This window comes from Hydra vulgaris, chromosome 05 (assembly GCF_038396675.1).
Source record: "Hydra vulgaris chromosome 05, alternate assembly HydraT2T_AEP".
Lineage (NCBI taxonomy): Eukaryota > Metazoa > Cnidaria > Hydrozoa > Anthoathecata > Hydridae > Hydra > Hydra vulgaris.
Window position 1 is genome coordinate 32,775,001 of NC_088924.1, and position 20,567 is coordinate 32,795,567.

At 29.7% G+C, this 20,567-nt stretch overlaps 1 protein-coding gene across 1 annotated transcript in view; it reads right to left on the reverse strand.

Moving 5' to 3' along the window:
• LOC100209803 (V-type proton ATPase subunit C) overlaps nucleotides 1-20,567 on the reverse strand; it is a 72,047-nt gene that overhangs the window by 11,196 nt on the left and 40,284 nt on the right. The window contains exons 7-9 of the mRNA XM_065797945.1: nucleotides 17,943-18,011; nucleotides 11,071-11,163; nucleotides 6,190-6,283 (exon numbers count right to left, since the gene is read on the reverse strand). Of these exons, the coding sequence (XP_065654017.1) occupies nucleotides 6,190-6,283; nucleotides 11,071-11,163; nucleotides 17,943-18,011 (256 nt within the window). The remainder of the gene's footprint in view (nucleotides 1-6,189; nucleotides 6,284-11,070; nucleotides 11,164-17,942; nucleotides 18,012-20,567) is intronic.

A 20,567-nucleotide genomic window follows, 5' to 3' on the forward strand; every position in this document is an offset into this window, starting at 1 on the left:
ACTGTCAACCCAATGATATACTTCAATAATATTATACTTGTTCAATGTCTTCCTAACGTGATTCATTAACTTGCTCAAGGTGTGTGCTGCTACCAGCTCCAGTCTAGGAATACTAAGATCCCTTGGTGCGATCCGTGCTTTCGCTACAAGTAAGTTACTGGTTTTCGAATATCGGTGGCTCACTGCAATGTAGATGCATGCACATACTGCTGATTTACTTGCATCTGAAAATCCATGGAGCTCCATTTCAATACTTCTTTCAGACAGAACGCTCCGCGGAATTGAAATAGTTCTTTTAACTCGTATTGCCTTGATCCAGGTCTTCCATTCGTCTGAAAGTTCATATGGAATTTGTTGATCCCATCCGAGTTTTAACAAGCATAGCCGACTGTATAATATTTTTCCAGTGATTAAAATAGGTGCACTAAATCCCAATACGTCAAAAACACTGTTAATGGCGGATAGCATTTTCCTTTTTGTTATCACTTCTTTATCTCCACTATTGATGCAAGCAGTAAAGTCAATCGATAGTTAATCCGTTTCTTTGTTCCAAGGAATCCCAAGTATTTTTGTTGATTTGCCCTCAGCGTTGCTTTCCAATTTGCTCACGTTGCTATGCCATTTGTGCAGCTGGAACCCAGCTTTCATTAAGATTTGCGTTGATTCATTTTTAAACCTGATAAGTTCATCTTCCGTTTCTCCACCTGCTTGTATATCATCGACATAAGTATCTTCTTCCAAAGCAAGCACCGTTTTAGGATAAATGTCCTTGTATTTTGATATATGCTTTTTAATGGTAGCACCAAGAATGTAAGGGCTTGAACTTGAACCAAAAATCACCCTTGTAAATCGTAAATCCGTTAATTCCATATTCTTCAAGTCAAGTCTTCAAAAATTAAGCGTTGTGCGTCTCTATCCATTTCGTGTATTCGAATTTGTAGAAACGCCTTCTTCACGTCAGCTAAAACGCAGAGTTTATTCATTCGATTTCGTACGAGTATGTCAAAAATTAATGGTTGCAGCGATGGTCCCACTTCTAGACAGTCGTTTACTGAGCGTCTTTCCTAGCTGAACAATCATAAACAATTCTCATTTTTGTTGACTCGGCATTTTCCTTGACTACTGCTTGATGAGGAACGTAGTGAATAATTTCTCCCGTAGGTTTTTCTGGTGCCATTTCCAATATTCCCTCATTGATCTGTTCCATCATTATTTCATTATACTGTTCTAGTTTTTTAAGTTTTTTCAATCGAGTCGTCACACTTCCCAATCTTTTAAGAGCCAGGTTTCTGTTATTTGGTAGTTTAACAACACCCTTTTTCCACGGCATTCTGGTTTCATAGAAACCTTCTTCGGTTTGATGCAGTTTTTCGCTGAAGTCTTGGTGGAACATTGACTCACTATTTGTGTCCGATAATCCAAGTACTTCTAAACTACACATTTGCTCAAACTCATCACGACCAGTGTTCAATAAGAAACTTCTCTCAATACCTGAACTAAATTGTGTTCGTCTCCCAGAAAGAGTCCATCCCAACATCGTTAATTCGGCTCCGGGATCTTTATCCGGATTTTTTCCGAGAACTACCGGTTCCGTGGTTTTTATTCGCTGATAATCAGCCGCACCGAGTATAATGTGAACAGGTTGAAGTTCGTCACTCCCTTCATCATCGCTAAATTTCAGCCTCCTCAATTTTGCAAAATGCTTCTTAACATCCTTGATCATCGGATTCGGTAAAAAGGTGAGTGTTTCCTTTTCTGCGTTGGCGCATTCGACTTTGATGCTAAATTCCGGTATTGTCGTTGATTCTAGCGTAACCTTATATATTTCCACACGCTTGTCCACAGTTCCATAGAGCTGTTCAATACTTTTATATTCCTTTCGTGTAGGTTTCAACTTTAGTTTTGTTATCAAATTCGTACATATATAGGAACTTCCAGCACCCGTATCCAACATTATCCTTACTTTTTCACCATTTACTTTTGCGATCACTGTTGGGTGAATAGTTGTGCTTGCATTAAGCACCGTTCCCATGTTTTCTTTTTTATTTTCAATGTTACCATCCATTGTTGCGTTCCTATCTTGACAAATGGACGTGTGATGTTTTTTGTTGCACTTTCTGCATCCTCTTGATTTACAATTTACCGCCGAGTGTCCGTAACCAATGCAGTTGTAACATAATCTTTTGTTTGTTAAAATCTCCCTGCGTCTTGCAACAGTTAGTACTTTTGTACAATCTTCGCTTTTGTGATTTTGTAACCCACAGTAGACACATCCATGCTTTCCACTAGTTGCCCTGGTTTCTTTGTCATAAAGACTGCCATTGTATTGTTTAAACGTAGTGCTTCGATGTTCATAGGGCCTTGACTGAACGTTCGTGTTCTTTTTATCGCCCTTTGTTTGTTCGTCGCTTGAGTTAAAAGTTGAGTTCAACGGATTCCTTTCAATGTACCTTTGCAACTTTTCGACAAGTTGCTCCAGTCCCCATTCTCCCCATCCATCATCGTTTTGTGTAAGTATTTCACGAACTGGTCCAAGTTTATCCATCAATGAATACACGAATGATTGAGCCGTTTGTAGTTTCTGCATAGTTTTAAATGTTCGTACAGTTCTTGCAAGCTTGTTGTAAAAGTCGTGAACTTCTTTGATTTTGTACGAGCTATGTATAGCCGTCAATCCTTCCAAATCTTTAATCAATGCTTTGTGAACCCAAATATCTTTTCCGTAAGTTTCTTGTAGTATGCGTTTAGCTTCATCGTATCCTTCCAACGAATGAGGTAAACCAAGTATATCCTCCCTGGGCTTTCCTTCGACAAGTTCCAGCAAGTAGTTGAATTTGCTGATGTTCGATATGTTTGAGTTGTCAACTTCTACCGTGAATTGATTCCAAAATCGCAACCAGTCTTTATAATCGCCATTAAATTTTGTAATTGTGTACTTTTGAAGTTTGACAGATTGTTTAGTAGCTTCGTTTTCGTTTCCAAGAGATTTACGCAATATTTCTTTCATTTTTAGTTTCTTTAAATACCATTCTTCTTCGCTTTGAAGTTTTCTCAATGAGGCTTGTTCTGCTTCTTTTTGAATCGTTAACTGCTGTTCCACTATTTGTTTTTCATACTCAAATTTTCTGACGCATTCGTTTTTATTTATCGAATCCAACTTGTCCACCATTTTGTTTTTGATTTCAATTGCTGCTTCTACTTCCATTACTGGTTTCGAAAGCCATTCTTCAACTGAATCGATGCTTTCGCCGTCGTCAAGCATTTTCCTGGTCAGCTCATCCTTTGCCATTTCAAATCTTCCCAATAAATTTGTTATTTTGTCCAGCGCCAAGATTATGCTTGATTTGTCGCCATTAATCGTGTTGCGTTCTATGTTTTTAATGTTTATTCTTATCATGCTGACTTCTCTTTGGTAAATTCGCTCTTGGTCCATTCTTTACTAACTCGTAGGTTTCGTAGGTCCTGGCAGGGTCGCCACCTTTTAGTGTGGGGAAATTTTTAATACTTTCCCTGAGACACTAATGATTTCACTCGTTTATCAATTTTATTTTATTTTCATCTGACTGCGAATAAATTATTTACAAATATCACCTTTTTTATATAAAGTTTAGAACCACAAAATAAATAAACTTAATTACAAGTAATTACGTTGGCGTAATTTTCCCATACCTCTACGAAGACCACATCATTTCAAATACATTAATGTTTATATTAAGAAACAACCGCTAATTGTTGTTAGTATCTTGGAAGACGTAATTCACCACAGGAAAAAAAAAAAAGGTATTCAATTTGTGGAGAAAACAGAATTAGCCTCATTTACGTTATATACAAGAAAATACAGAAAATATTTTGTTTTTATGCTCATTTAACATTTAGTATTGCTTCCTGAATTTTTAATGACTTCAAATATACGACTTGACATACTAGTCACAAGATTTTGGATATTTCTTTAGATATTTCATTTCCAGCTTCTCTGATACGAGTTTTCAGCTCCAATGTGGATTAATATTGCTCACCATTTCCATAAACCTTTCTAGAAAGTGTTCCTCATAGATTTTCAATTGGGTTAAGATCTGGAGTGCAGCGGGCCATTCCATTACGTAAATATTTTTTTCTCTAAACCAACCTTTTGTAAGATTTGAATTATGGATGGCAGCATTGTCTTGTTGAAAAGTGAAATTTTCACCCATCAATTCTTCACCATGTTCAAGCAAACTAATTTCGAATAAGTCAATGGAGTCCAGTGAATTCATTTTTGTTGAAATCCATACCAGTGGAAGTTTTCCAGTAAAGGAAAAAGCCCTCCAAACCATAACAGTTTCACCACCAAAATTATGACTCATCAGAGTTTCTTCCTCTTTTCGAAGATTGTGCCAGTAATATTGATAGCAATCAAGACCATCTAGATTGAACTTTTTTTCATCACTATAGAGAACTTGATGCCACTCTTCCTGCCAAGACATATGTTCTTTTGCAAACTGTAATCTAGCTTCTTTATGACAAATAGTAAGTTTTGGTTTTGGTTTACACTTTTTCAAAACTGTGTTTGGATCTTCATGTAAGATTTGTCTCATGTTGAACAGTTACAGGTAATTGTAAGTCAGCACGAATATGAGATGCAGTCATGTGCTGAGCAGCAGCACGACGTACAATAACTCATTTAGTACTATTATCAATTTTACGTTTGCCACCACCTTATAAACTCCATAACTAACACCCATCTTCAAGTAATTATTAACCACTTATGGAGATCTTTTAATTTTCTTTGCAATTTCCCGATTAGATAAACCTGTATCTCTGTATGCTTTGATTAAAGCTAATTCTTCATTTATTAATTGCTTACCATGTCTCATTTCAAATTCAGGTATCAAAAACCAAATGTTAAAAACTTTATGAGCACTAATTTCACAGTCTTTGTTTAACTTACAAATAATAATAAAAACTAAGTCACAAATGCGTATCACCAGAGCAAAATATACAAGTAAACTGAAAATAAATAATGATGAGGCTAATCCTATTTGTTACTGCAAATATCAAGTATTATACATTTTATGGTTTTATCAAATGTACCATAATTTATTTATGCTATATTTATATTATATAATTTAAAAAGTTGTTGGTTGTAACAATAACTATATTTGTGTGGATACAAAATATGCATCGCACATATTTGCTTACAGATTTAAAAAACTAATTTTCTCTATATTCAAGTCCAAAAAAGGAAAATTTTTTTTTTACTGCAATTTTTCTAAAATTTAAAATTCAATTTAAAAATTACTTTTAACATTGAAATAAAATTTTTTGGTCAAAACTATTCGGACTAAAATTATCGCAAGAATAAAAAATTAAAAAAATTCACAAGGAAGCAGAAAAAACTATACAGAAAAAATGTATATGGAAAAAACTATTGCTACAACCCATGTGTACATCCGCGGTTATAACAATAGTTTTTTCTGTATAGTTTTTCGTAACTAGTTTCAATTGTATATAATTTTTTAACAAAAAAACTATATTTGTATTTCACAAGATGATTGCAACAGCATGAAACTTAATGTCTTGAAAACCACGTAGTTTTATTTTCTACTATATTATAGTTCTGACTTAGTTCATCGAGCATTTTCTTGATAGTATATATGCAAAAAACAGCATCACTACATATAAAATATAATAATGTATGTGTATATATATATATATATATATATATATATATATATATACATATATATATATATATATATATTGCCCACCACAATAGTATTATATCATATTACACCTACCACAACATATGACCTACAACACCTACCACAACATAGGACACCAACAACACCTATCACAACATATGACACCTACAACACTTTTTATAATATATTTTAATAATACAACTTTGACGATTTTATAATTTATTTACAATAAAAATATTTTTATTGTAAAATAATATTCTACACTAACAATACAATGTTTGATTTAATGTTTTTTACTTTTAGGATTATAAAACACATCAGGCACATGAGCTTTTAAAGTTTTCAGGATAATAAAATGACATAAAAAATATCAGCAATAAAATAAAATAACCAAATATGTATCAACCTAATATCAAAACAAAAAATATCATAATAAAAAAATAATAAAAATTAATATTAAATAATTGCACACACATAAAATAAAAATAAAAACAACAATAAAACATACAAAATTTTTTTTTTTATCTTCAGCCATCTTTGTAATTTCTTCTTTACTAGCTGCTATCTCAACATCATCCCAAACAAAATCACGAACTATAAATCTTAAAATAAATTACTATATGTACAATCTAAAAAAAATCGATTAGGAAAGGTAATAGATTACATATCTCTGCTACATGTTACATTTCAAAGAATTGTACTAATGTTGCAGAACTATACTATAGCAGGATTGTTTTAATATTGCAGGATTACACCAATAGAATGTTATACTAATAGAATATTATACCAATATCACTAAAAAACACTGTTGAGTATGTAATTTACCAACCAATAGAAAGAAAATTTGAAAAACAAATATTAGAAACTAAAAGAATTCCAAAACATTAAATACAATTACTAAAAACTAAAAAAAATAATTAAAAAGCAATTAATCTTCATCAAAAATTGACAACTAAATCCACTATTTAAACTCCAATATTATGTTTCTTAATACCACTCTTAACAACAACTACAACAAGACCATTAGTAGCATGTTAAAAGCATCAATTAACTTTATACTAAACGCATTACTGACAGTAAAATTTTTGCGAAACAAAATGCTAATTTTCATCAAACCAAACCGGTTAAGCTTGTTCTTTAGAAAATGTTAAACATCATCATTATATCATCAACTGTTTAAGACACTAGTGATAGGTCTCAGCATCTGAGAAATGTTCACAAATCAGTCACAAATATCTGGTCTAAAAATTAACTCTAATGCTATTAATGATACAAAAGTTACAACGAACTTCTTGGCTTTAAGATAGATAAGTCTATCATTTTAAGTCCATCAAATTAAGTCCATCTCAGTTTAATCAATTTAATTATACATATAACAATACATTTAACTCATATTTTATATAAAGCATGTAAATAACAGTTTCTTTAAATGATTCATTTTCATTTGTAACTGTATTTTAACTGTAAAATTATTCGATCATGTCCTGGTGGAGTTTAAAAAACCTTTGGCTAAAGCAGACTTGAAATTTCTACACACACACACACACACACACACACACACACACACACACACACACACACACACACACACACACACACACACACACACACATGTATGTATATGTATATGCATATGTGTGTGGTCGCCTTTTAATTTTTATCATAAAATGTAAATAAAATAAAAAAAAGGTAATTTATAAGCCTTGACATTAAAATTTTTTCATTAATCGATAGATTACCTGCCCAAACCAAAACCCTCAACCAATGTAGCAACACTCCTCGCATGCTCTACCAATCTGTCAGTTGATGTATATAAAATTAAAAAATATTCCAATCTATTATGTTGCATTTATTTGGTATTTTGAAATGAGATAAAATTTAATTAGTTCCTCAATTAAATTTAATGGTTTTTACATAAAGTGTAGGAAGATTGATACCAATATAACCAGGCACTGAAATAACCAGGGCAAAAAGACAAGAAGTGCAAAACTATGAACTTTGTTCAATTTATGTTACAAAAATAATTTTTTATGATTAAATTTATATCCATTTGCCATAAGATGTTTTTAAAATAGATTTGGTGAACTTAAATATATAATCATAGTTTATTCAAAGTGCTAATCAAATTTTTTTTTGAAGGAATAAGCTTTTTATTTATGTTTTAGCTAACAAGACAACAAAGTACTAAAATAACAAGGCATTTAGGTACTGAAATAACCAAATATTTTAGCACAAAAAAATATACATTTTGTATAATTATAATTCTGTTTCGAATGTGTGATTTCAAAGTTATATTTTGCAATAGCATTAGAATTTATACAAGTTAATTGCTTTAAATTTTATTAATCGTTGGAATGAAAAGATAGCTTTTATTGTTAAAATATAATTCTATTTTTAAAGCCAAACAGACTGCTATTGGAGAGGATGAAACAACTATTGCAAAACACCATCATGATATGAAAGTAGAATTCAATAAAATCCGACCAGACATCAACATGCTGTTGGATTGCCAGCAATGTACTTTTGCTGGGCAAGTAAGGATTTTGATTTTGCTTTTAACTCAAGATTGAGTTTTCCAGATATAAACTCCTACACATATATAAAGAATGGGCAAATTTATGTCCAAAAAATGTGCAAAATTTAATAAAAATTTATAAAAACATATTTTACATCTGCAATGTTAAAACATTGCAGCATGATAATAGTTTTAATTATATTGGTTTAACAAAGTACACATTTAAAGATCCCTGTTACAAACATGAAAATTCCACAGCATATTTGACAGAACTTTCTAAATATCTGGTAAATAAAAAAAAAGTTTTACAAATTTTGGAAAATCATCAAAAACCATGTCGTTTCTATCTTGAAATTTAAAAACTACCAAAAAAAATCAATAATGGAAAATTATTGATAGGGCCACTTAAATCTAGAAAAAAATCTTTGTTTAGAAGAACTATTTTACTTTAAAACTACTAAATAAAAAAGGTTATACCAAAATGTTGCCATGAAAACAAAATTGTCATCTCCAACTTTAATGTTATCCACAGCAAAATAATATTTTTTATTACTTCTTATTAATGTTATATATATGAACACTAAATAACATTAATTAATATTATATAAAAATATAAAAATAATATTTTTTATATATATTTTTTTGTAGCTGGAGTTGTTTTGATGATGAAGTATAAAACACAACAATGACCTGACCTGCATATACATGGTCAGGAACGGCATGTGATTGCATGCTATTCCTGACCACGCATATAATATTTTGTTGCGACAACTTTACCACAACTTTTTAGATGTTTTAAGAACATTTTAATGCACAAATAAAGCTTAATTTGATAAACAAGTGAGAATTACAAAAAAAACTTGCTCTATCTATGAATGAGTCATGTTCTCTTTAAACTTAAATCACGCCAAAAGAAACCCAAGATATTAAGTATAAAAAAATATCCCCACCACATAACTGTTTTAATATATCTTTTACAAACATTTGTGGTCTGCACAGCAACCTTCCATCAGTTAAATCTTATCTCTTGCAAAATTTCCCAGACTTGCTTGCTCTTAGTGAGACTAATTTAAATTTTGCTATTCCTTCTTCAGATCTCAGTGTTTTTAAGTGCTATTCTTTTATTCGCAAAGACAATAAATACATGCTTGGCTTGGGGGTATACATATGAAGCAATTCACCTATTTGTCGCGAAATCAGGTTCGAATCCTTTCACCATTATTTTATGTGCTTCTGCTCAGCACCTCTTTACTCTACTTTTTGTACTCTACTCTTTGTTCTATATCGTTCTCCTTCTTCCCAAGACTTCACTCTTTTAGATGTAATTTCTGATCAAATTGACCATGCCCTCTCTATTAGCCCCTCTGCCAATATTGTTATTGGTGACTTTAATGCCCATCACACCGAATGGCTTGGCTTTTAAAGACAGTCCTTGGATTGAAGCCTTTTTTCTCTTAGTTGATAAATGCTATGTAATCTCCTGGATTCAGGCAGGAATGGATGCTTTTATTCCTTCTTGTCAGTTTCAAGCCAAGCCTCATTCTACCCCATGGTTTTCACCTTCTTGAGCAGCTGCTATAACTAAACATAATCATTTTTTTCATCTTTTTCAGAAAAACAACTCTCTTGAGAACAGGAACTTGAGAACGGCTATTTATTAATGCAAGAAATTGGTGTAAAAAGGTGCTGTCTTATGCTAAGCTCCATTATTCTCAGTTCACAAAAGGTTCTAGAGACTTTGGGAAAATCTTCAATAGCGTCATTAACAAAGGTAGTTCTAACATTCATGGGACTGATCTTATTACCTCTTCCAAGGATAAGGCAAAACTAATTCCACTCTTGAATCTGACAATGCTGTTCCTTCCAATGCAATTAAACATGTTAGACAATCCATTGTTAGACATTTAAATTGCTCCAGCTTCCGTTGCTAAAGTTATATCTCAATTAAACTCTTCTACAGCTTGTGGTCCAGACAACATTCTGGTTATATTCTAACAAAAGTGTTCTCCAGAACTCTCTTCAATTCTTACTAAACTATTTAATAAATACTTGATTTTTGTTTTCCTGCCTGCTGGAAAATGGCACCCGTTGTTTCAATTTTCAAAAACTCTGGTAAACATTCTGACCCCCCCCCCAACCATCGTATTTTCAGTCTTCTTTCTGTTGTTAGCAAGTTCTTTGAGTCTTTGATCAACAAATTTCTAACATCCCATCTTGAGGCAAATAACTTACTGTCAGACGATCAATATGATAATGTTTAGAATTAACTTAAAAACTTTGATCTTTTGTACAGTTATTTTTTTAAATAAAATTAAGCAACACTCTTTTATATAAAAAAACAACTTACTTTTATGATGGTTTGCAAACTTTATATAATTTATACAATTTAACTTTAACTAAACTTTATGTAATTTATTAATAAAATATATTATATATAACTTTACAAAACCTATATAATTTAAAAAACAGATTTAAAATTTTTTCATTTTGTAAATCAATTAAAGTAAATTTTTTAAAAGGGCTTAGCTAACATTTGATTTCTCTCTATCATTCTCTTCCTCTCTTTCTCTATTTATGTATATATGGATATATATATACATATATACATGCATATATACATATATATATATATATACACATATATACATGCATATATATATATATATATATATATATATATATATATATATATATATATATATATATATATATATATATATATATATATATATGCACCAGTTGAAGTAAAATTATAATTTACAAACTATAACCATTCTTTAAAATATAAATAAAAAAACAACATAAATTTGTAAAAAAAAAATGCTTTATAAATTTTTTCACTAATAAAATAAACTTTTTCCTAATAAAACTTACTTTCTCTCTCTCGCATGATGTTTGAACTCATCTATAACTTTTTTAAATAAGGTTACTGTATACAAGCTATAATCACTGTCGCTGGTCAACAACCTAAAATGAGGTCAAAAATTATTTTCAAGATACAACATAATAAAATTTTTACTTGTTGTAACAGAATATATATTGAGTTTTTTGCTCACAAAAAAACTGGAGTGACTAAGAAAAACTTTTTTTTGTTTGCAATGAATACAAAGTTAAACAAGGTTATTACAACAAAGTTTTGATTTCTTTTAATTTTTAGACAGCTGAAATGATCAATTGTAATCAATTACAGTGTAACCAACAGAATGATCAAAATAAAAAAATTAGGTTAAATGGTTTTAATAAGCAAGTAGTAACTTAAATAGTAGTTTAAAGCCTACCGTGTCCTACCCACCACATCCCTGATATTAAGGTGCTCAACTTGTTTCTCTGCAATTTTGCGTTTTACAGTTATAGGACTGGGAAGTAAATTAAAAAACAAAACAAAAAAAAGAGTAGCTACCTTGACTGTAGTGGACATTTTAGCCTTATTTGAATACAGCAAAAAAAATTTGACTATATACAGCCAAAATTATAAACTGTTGAGCATTTTATATAAACTTATAACTATATATACTGTATATACTGATTACTAAAAGTATAAAATACTTCCGTTTATATTTATAATAATAATAACAATAATAATAATAATAATAATAATAATAATGATAATAATAATAATAAATATACACACTATAAGATATATATTCATTATTATTAAGAAATTATCTTTGTATATTTAGTTGTTATGCTTATTACTACAAGCTCATGTTATTTAATCTCAAATTGCGATACCAGAAAATTCTTCTGGTCTTTAAACTTCTAGCTTTTTAAAAACTGTAAACTCTGTTTTTAACACAAAACTCAATGGCTTTTATTCAACAAAAAATATTTATATTAATCTTGAAACTAAAATCTCATTTAAAAAATTTTTTATAATGAGATCATAACTTCAAAATCAATATAAATACTTATCATTTACATTGAAATTTCAGGATTAATATATTGTATTCAGGATTAATATATTATCAATTATACTGATCTTGAAATTATAAAAATTTTATTATAAAACCTATTATTATTATTATTATTATTATTAAAAATTACAATTTAAACTTTAATATTTTAATTCGTTTGATAAACCTTCAAATAAAACTAAAAAAATAAAGCACACAGTGCAATGTAATATTAAAAACGAAACAGCCGCAAATCGCAAGAGTCTCAAGGAATTTAGCTTACTTTCAATACTTTCTTATAAATCAAATATATAACAGTCAAATTCAATGCTCATAAATCTCTAAATGCAGATTTGTATACGAAATTAAAATCAGAAGAGTTTAATAAAACTCCTCTGATTTAAATTAATTCTGATAATAAAATATAAAAACTAATAGCACTTATAATTATTTTATTGTTTCATACAATGCACAAATAGCTTTTTAATATAAATAGCTTTCATTCTTCATAACGTTTTTTATTGATTGATTTTAAAATTACAGCGCGTATTTTTTGAACCTTAAATAATTAATTAATGATTAATTACTAAAGGTCTGAAATTTTTATGTCTATTAATGTTTTTTCATAACATTTTTTTTCTTTCTAGTAACTAAATTGACTGGTGTTTAAAAAAAACAATTAAATAGGTAAATTTAAACTGCCTAGTACTATAATTATTTTATAATTTTTCCTTTTGCTATAAAATGTTTTGTATTTAAGAAAAGTTACAAAGATTAACCAATAAAAATCAACAACAGGAAAGCAACAATAATTAACATCAGGAAAAAAACAACTAACAGCAGGGAAACAACAATAATCAATGACAAGTAAACAACATTACACAAAGTAAACCTTTAAAAAATATAGTTTTGAAAATTTTAAACCAGGTTTAAAGTTTGAATGTGTTGAACAAAAATGTATTGACAGTATCAGGATAAATATTTTTAATTATAGCCATGTTTAAATACATTCAGCAATGGATCAAGAAAAATAATTTACATTCAGTAATGGATTACAATCATTATGATATATTATTATATTATTAACGTAATAAAGATGTAAAGATGTAATACAAGATAAGACATCATTATCATAATGATGCAATCGTTATAATAATGTAACAATGTTAAAATGAAAAAGTAGTAGGTAGTAAAAAAGTAGAGACCTACCATGACCTGTTTTATAAGTCCTTACTGCTAATTACCATGACCTGTTTTACAAGCCTTTTAATGCTAGCTATCATGTCCTGTTTTACAAGCCTTTTAATGCTAGATTTTTAACTATTTTACTTCTTAAAAAGAAGTAAAATAGTTAAAAACCTTCTTTTAACTCTACATTTTATAATAAAACATTTTTGAAAAAAAAATCATCTAATTCAAGAAAACACATTTTAGATTATTTAAAATGTATGTGTAAATGATAAATATAAAAAATTTTTTTTTTTAGATTTTGTAATGTTATTTTTATTTCTTAAATATATTACAGTTGACTCTCGATATCTCAATATATTACTGATTGTATACACAAGACTAGCAATTTTATCATATATCTATATATATATATATATATATATATATATATATATATATATATATATATATATATATATATATATATATATATATATATGTGATAAAATTGCAGATTGCAAGAATGATTTTTTTACAACAATTTCATCATTTCAACTAGTTAAACATCCAGAATTCAAAAAACTTATGTTGATGTTGAGACTAAACTATAGTGAAAGGACATAGCTGACAAACTTTCACCAAGAGTGTTTGATAAAGAAAAAGGTGTCATAAAAGACTCTCTAAAAGGAGAGATTGTAAATAAGCACTGGATGCTTGATCAAACGTTCACAAAAAACCTATCATTTGTGCTATAATTATAACTGAATTTAGTGATGTCTGTTTACTTAACACAATCGACACATCTGGAAAGTCTCACACTTGTGAATATCTTGAAGAACTAGCAGTTTCATCAATTAAAAAAAATAGAACTTAAATTTGGGTGTCATGTAGGAAGCATTGTTACTGATAATTCAGTTAATGTATCCAAAACGAGACATAATATTGAATCATGATCAGATGTTGATGTGGTTGCATATGGTTGCTCTGCTCATATAATAAATTTATTAGCAAATGACCTAGAAACTGACAATGTTAAAGATCAAATAGTATATATTGTTCAATATTTCAGGAACCACCAGATTACTTTGGCAGAATATAGAAAAGCTAGTGGACAAAATCTTGTATTGCCTCAAGATACTTGCTGGAATACCATGTGTGACTGCCTAAAAGTGTATATTGCAAATTGATCAACTTTGCTAAAAATCTGTGAGTTTAACCAGTTGACACTACAGTGCAACGGAATGTCTCCAACTTAGTCGTTAGAATGTCAGCAGAAGAATTAATAAAGCACAAAATGACAAATGCAAAATAAAAGATGTATGGAAGTATGGAAGAGTGTAGAAAACAAACATTTGTGAAAAGTAAGAAAGTTGTCCAAAAGAAATTCAAAAAAAGATACGAAAAGGCAGTAACACCATCCCATTTTCCGACTTATCTTCTTCACCCTCATTACCTAGGACAAATGTTGAATGAAGTTGAAAAACTACTGTGTTGAAATATTCCAACCTTCAATACCCGCATATCTTTCCAATAGTTATATACACCTATTCCTGGAATTTCAATTTAGCTCGGAGGTTTTAACAGCATTATTGTCTGTTCAGTGGAGATCACATTGTGATAAAAATCTATGTAAAACATTAAATACTACTTTGCAATTAATGACTGTCCTCTTCTACAGGAGTTAAACTTATGTTCTCTTCCTACAGCTTGGTACATTCTAACTTAGAAATAGACTGGTTGCTAAGCTTGTGTTTTGCTTCAAGGCGATCAAAACTATTCAATTTGGTGTTAATGATTATATTTAATGTTGTACACAGAAGAATAATTTCTTGGTTTTAACTGATAATTATGTTGATTTGTTTTGTGTACTGCTTTACATATATTCTTATACTACTTTGAGTCATTAATCCTAAAAATACATAGTACTGCTATATTTAATTCACTTTATTTTAAAATAATACAAAAAAAAGTTTTTAAATAATATTTTATTAATAAAATCAAACATAAAAGAAAAATTAAATTTAAATCATTAGCTATCCTGAAGAATCATTTGATTTAAATCAGTGATATAAATCAGCCAACCCCAATTACATACAAAAATCTTGAAAAAAATAAGAACTTCAATCTCTAAAGTTAAAGAATTAAAATGATTGCACATTTTGTATCTCATTAAAATCATTTGAAAAACTGATGATGCCATTTAGTTAATAATAATGTAATTAACTTTCGTGTGCAGATACTATCAGATATTTATCTAAAATTCATTCATTTATTGCAATTTGCGGTAAAAAAATTACGACAAAATAAATAAAAAGATTTTAAGAAAGTAAAACAAAGTGACTAAATACAGTTGCAAAAAAAAATTGTTTTAAGTTAGATATAGAAATTATTATATACTACAATATTATTATTAAAATATTATAAATATTTTTATAAAAATAATAATTATTAAGTAACCAAAAAAGTTCGTGCGGTTTTTGGTAATTGAATTGTTTTTAGCATTTTTTACAACACCCACATCGCACAAGGCAAGTAGCTTTGTTGCGTAATAGAACGCGTGTGTCACGCGCAGTTGCTGCATATATAGTGTAGGCTTGTACAGGAAAGGTTTTGTGTAAAGAAAGGATGGCAACCCAACCAACGATTATTCGATCTTGCTTACTTTACGAGTTCAAACTTGGAAGGAATGCAACACAAGCGGCCAAAAACATCTGCACAGCATTTGGAGAAGGTACAGTAAGTGAACGCACAGCACAGAAGTGGTTTCAGCGATTCTCTTCGGGAGATGAGTCCATCGAAGACCTGCCGCGTTCTGGACGCCCATTGTTGGTTGATGAGGATGAACTGAAGGACGCTGTCGAGTCTGACTCCAGCCAAACTTGCCAAGAACTTGCAGTGAGGTTTGCTGTGAGTGTTGAAACCATCCGCCTGCATCTGCATGCAATTGGGAAAGCGTGGAAGCTGAGTCGGTGGGTTCCGCACAAATTGTCGATCGACAACAAGAAGCAACGGCTTACGATCTGCACATCACTCTTATCACGCCACAATGTTGAGCCTTTTCTTGATCGTTTATTGATATGCGACGAAAAATGGATTGTGTACAACAATACCAAGCGTTGCTACCATTGGTTGTCCCCCGATGACCCCATCCCAAAGACACCCAAGCCCAATCTCCACGAGCGGAAGGTTTTGCTCTGCATTTGGTGGACTACAGCTGGTGTGGTGCATTACGAGCTGCTCCCAACAGGCCAAACCATTACTGGATTGGTCTACTCAGCACAGCTGCAACGAGTTCACGACCTGTTGCTTGTAAAGCAGCCTGCACTGGTGCACAGGAGAGGAGTTCTGCTTCTCCACGACAACGCGAGACCGCACACCGCTCGCGTGACTCAGGACAAGCTCCAAAGCCTTGGTTGGGAGAGTTTGCCTCATCCACCATACTCGCCAGACCTCTCCCCTACTGATTTCCATTTTTTCCTTTCCCTGGGAAATCATTTAAAAGGACAGCAGTTCCGAGACCAGGACGCGGTTGAAATGGAGTTGAAAGCTTTTATAGACTCAAAGGACCGAGAATTTTTTAGAAGTGGAATAAATAAGCTTGTTTTATGTTGGGAAAAGGTTTTAGATGCTAATGGTGACTATTTTGATGAATAAATGTACTTACTTTTGTCGTTTTGTGTGTTTTTATTATATACGGAAAAACCGCACGAAATTTTTTGGTTACCTGATAAATAAGAACTTCAATTATTTATGAAAAAAGATTTTGACCACTAATAAAATGAAAGTAATAAAATCAAAAAAAAAAAATTATAAGATATACTTTATATCATATATATTATTCGTCAACAAAGCGAAATAAAAGGTTCAGAGTTGTTAGAGCAAAAAAATTTTATGCAATTATTATTAGATAAAAATTTTAATAAAGACGAATTTAACATATATTCAATATATTTATTAATAAATAAACATATTAAAATTAATAATATAAAATTATTAATAAATTATTAATTTTTTATTATCAAATTATTAATAAAAAGTTGATTTAATGCAACGTTTTAAAAACAAAGATAAAAACCAAGCTGTATTGTTAAAAAGAAAGGAATAAAGAAAAAATTTGCTTAAACATATTTTTGCTTAAATGACCTGCTACCAGTTAAGTAGCATATCATAAACAATGTTTTAAACCCTTTTTCAAAACTTGAATGATTTTTGAAAATTTAGAATATGCATTTCCCAAACAACACCCATATTATTTGTCAAACCTTGTTTTTTAAAACTGATTTTTTTTCAAACAGTCAACCATGACCAGCAAGAATTCAATATGGGAGGTTTAAGTAGCAATTTTAGTCATTAGGGAGAGTTGTTCATTGTCAACTGACCATTATTTCACGCTGATATATATATATATATATATATATATATATATATATATATATATATATATATATATATATATATATATATATATATATATATATATATATATATATATATATATATATATATATACACACACACACACACACATATAAATATATACATACATACATACATATATATGTATGTATGTATGTATGTATGTATGTATGTATGTATGTATGCATGTATGTATATATATATATATATATCATCAGTACATATATAAATACAAAATAATTTGAAAGATTAATAATTAAAAGTTACATCGAAGACTTGGGTACAATCATATCTGTTATTTTTTCATACACTGTCTCCCATTCTGCTGTAGAACTCCTAGAATTTTAAAAACAATTGTTTTTTTATTTGATAATAAAACAAATAATACTTTATATTTTAGTTTTATAAATAATAACCTTTATATTATGAATTATTTTAAATATCTCTCTGTAAGGGTAATCTTTGTATTTATTAAAAATAAAAAATTGTACAGGTAATCACCAATCTACACTTTTACTTACAGTCTTTACAAATCTTTCTTACTCAAAATTTAATTTTAAAATACTTTGAACAATTATTATTTATTTATAATATTTTACATTAAAGTGTTAAAAAGTATAAACAAACTAAATATAACATAACAGATAAAATTAAAATTGGCCTCAGGATTCCTGGGCAAGAAACGTATAAATATGGCTAGGGCTTCCCTTCAATAGAAAAAAAAAATTAATTTTGAGTCTACCCAGAGTGTAAAAAGCTATTATATAAAAATACCATTGTAATTTTGTAATTTTTTTGTGTTTTTTTTTTTGTTTAAACAAATGTCTTAAATAGAATTATAACTTCTTTATCCCAACCAAAGACTGACTCAGTAACTAATTTGACTGCTTTCTACATTTTTCAAGCAAGTGTCCCCTTTGTTGTTTATGATGTTGCAAAAATTTTTTAAGTAAAGTTTTATTTTACTTGGAGTTAACTTAACTAAGCCTGTCCTGACCCCTGATTGCCCTTCATAGAACTTAGTTTCCTACGATCAAAAAATTTTGTGTAAGTTCTATCATAAATAAAATCCAAATTCCTTGATAGATTTTAAATTTTAAAAAAAATTTCCTTTTGTTCAAGATGATCATGTGAAGTTTAGAATTCATCTTATCTATCTCATGAAATAACTTTGAATGGTCCTAATTTATAAAAAAGAAATTTTAATCTAGTTAAATATAACAAAATAAATTTGAAAATTCCTTTTAGGAGTAAATGAAAACAAATAGGTAAGTAATCTAATTATCTTCAACTTTTTTAAATAACTAATTTACAATCTGTATTATTTATTTTGCTTTTAATGCATGTTTAATTGGTAAAAAAAGATACTCCAATAGTGTATTGCAATAACATTGAAGAGATTCAACTATTTGAAGTGCACTATTTGTAAATGAAATAAATTCAGATAAAGTTAAAAAAAAAGAAAATTTAATTTTTATTTTTATTTTATTTAAAAGTATTACTAAATGATAAAATTTTACTCCAAATTTTAGTCCAAGTACATTAAAACATTTTCAATAAATGGTATTTAAAAACTTAAAATAATCACTGGTAAAGTAATTAAATACAGCTTTTAATTTTGCAATAAGTTACACTTTTTATTTGTAAATCTGTTTTTAAAAATAAAAAATCATTATTGGTTGCAAAGCACAATTACAAATTTAAGAAATAATAATTTTCAAAAATTAAACAAACTTTAATTAATTTATATGAATGTTGTCAGGGCCGCATTGTGCAGGCAAATAGAGTTTGTGGAAAAGAGCTGGATTAGCAGGCATAGCTAGGATGAACTGGAAATGGATTCTGCCAGGAGGTTCTGTGAGGTCAAGAGGGTGAACAAAACTAGAAATCAAACCAATGAAGGCATCCTTAAGACTATAGCAGAGTCCTCAGTGAGCCGGTACTGGTTGTTGGAGAAGAATATCAGAGCTGAAAACAAAATTCTAGTTTGGAAGGCAATGGCAGAAGTGATTCCAACAAAAAATCAATTTGTCAAGAGGCCTAGCCAATCAGACTCTCAAATAAATGTTGGTACTGTGGTTTAACAGCAGAAACTGATGGTCACATCTTGAATGGATGTCCTACCAGCCAGGATGCATACTCAAAAAATCATAACATGCTTTGTGATAAACTCGCCAGAGAGCTAAAACTCAATGGTGGAATGAGCAGATGGGTGGCGCAAGAGGATGTCTCTCTGGGAATGGCAGGTGTTAACCCGATATTGTTGTAAAAGATGGCATGATTACTGTTATTGATATGGCATGTCTGTATAAGAAATTGGAAAGACACCTAGGTGTCTTTCCAATTTCTTATGCAAACAATGCAAAGATGCAAAAATTGATAAGTATGAGCCACTCAGGCTTGTTAGGAGTTGGACTCAAGAACTTGAGATTTTTTTATTTAAAACAAGGCCTATAACATTAAAGTTAGAAAACAATAAAATTAAACGTGTGACGGATAAGCTTGCATAGATTTCCATAATATCCATTTTGCCTTCGATGAACAATAATTATTATATAGTAAGGATAATTTTGTATAATTTGAACATTCCTACCTTAGATTACACAGTATCTGAAAATCTGAATGTTTTACTTCAAATGGTTAAAAAACAAACTACAGCATCAAAACACTCTTGTCCATTTCACAAGACTTCACATGACATAAAAAAAATTATTGGACCGACAAGCTTTTACATCCATTCATCAGGATTTCAATTAGTTCAAAGTTGGAGAGTGCAGACCAAATTTTATTGAAGGGCTTAAAAATGCAGTTGTTGCTTACAACTATATACATTTTTAAAGTGGCTTTCAATTTGCAGGTAGCTTGCAAAAAGTGCAATATTAACCTCCTGAA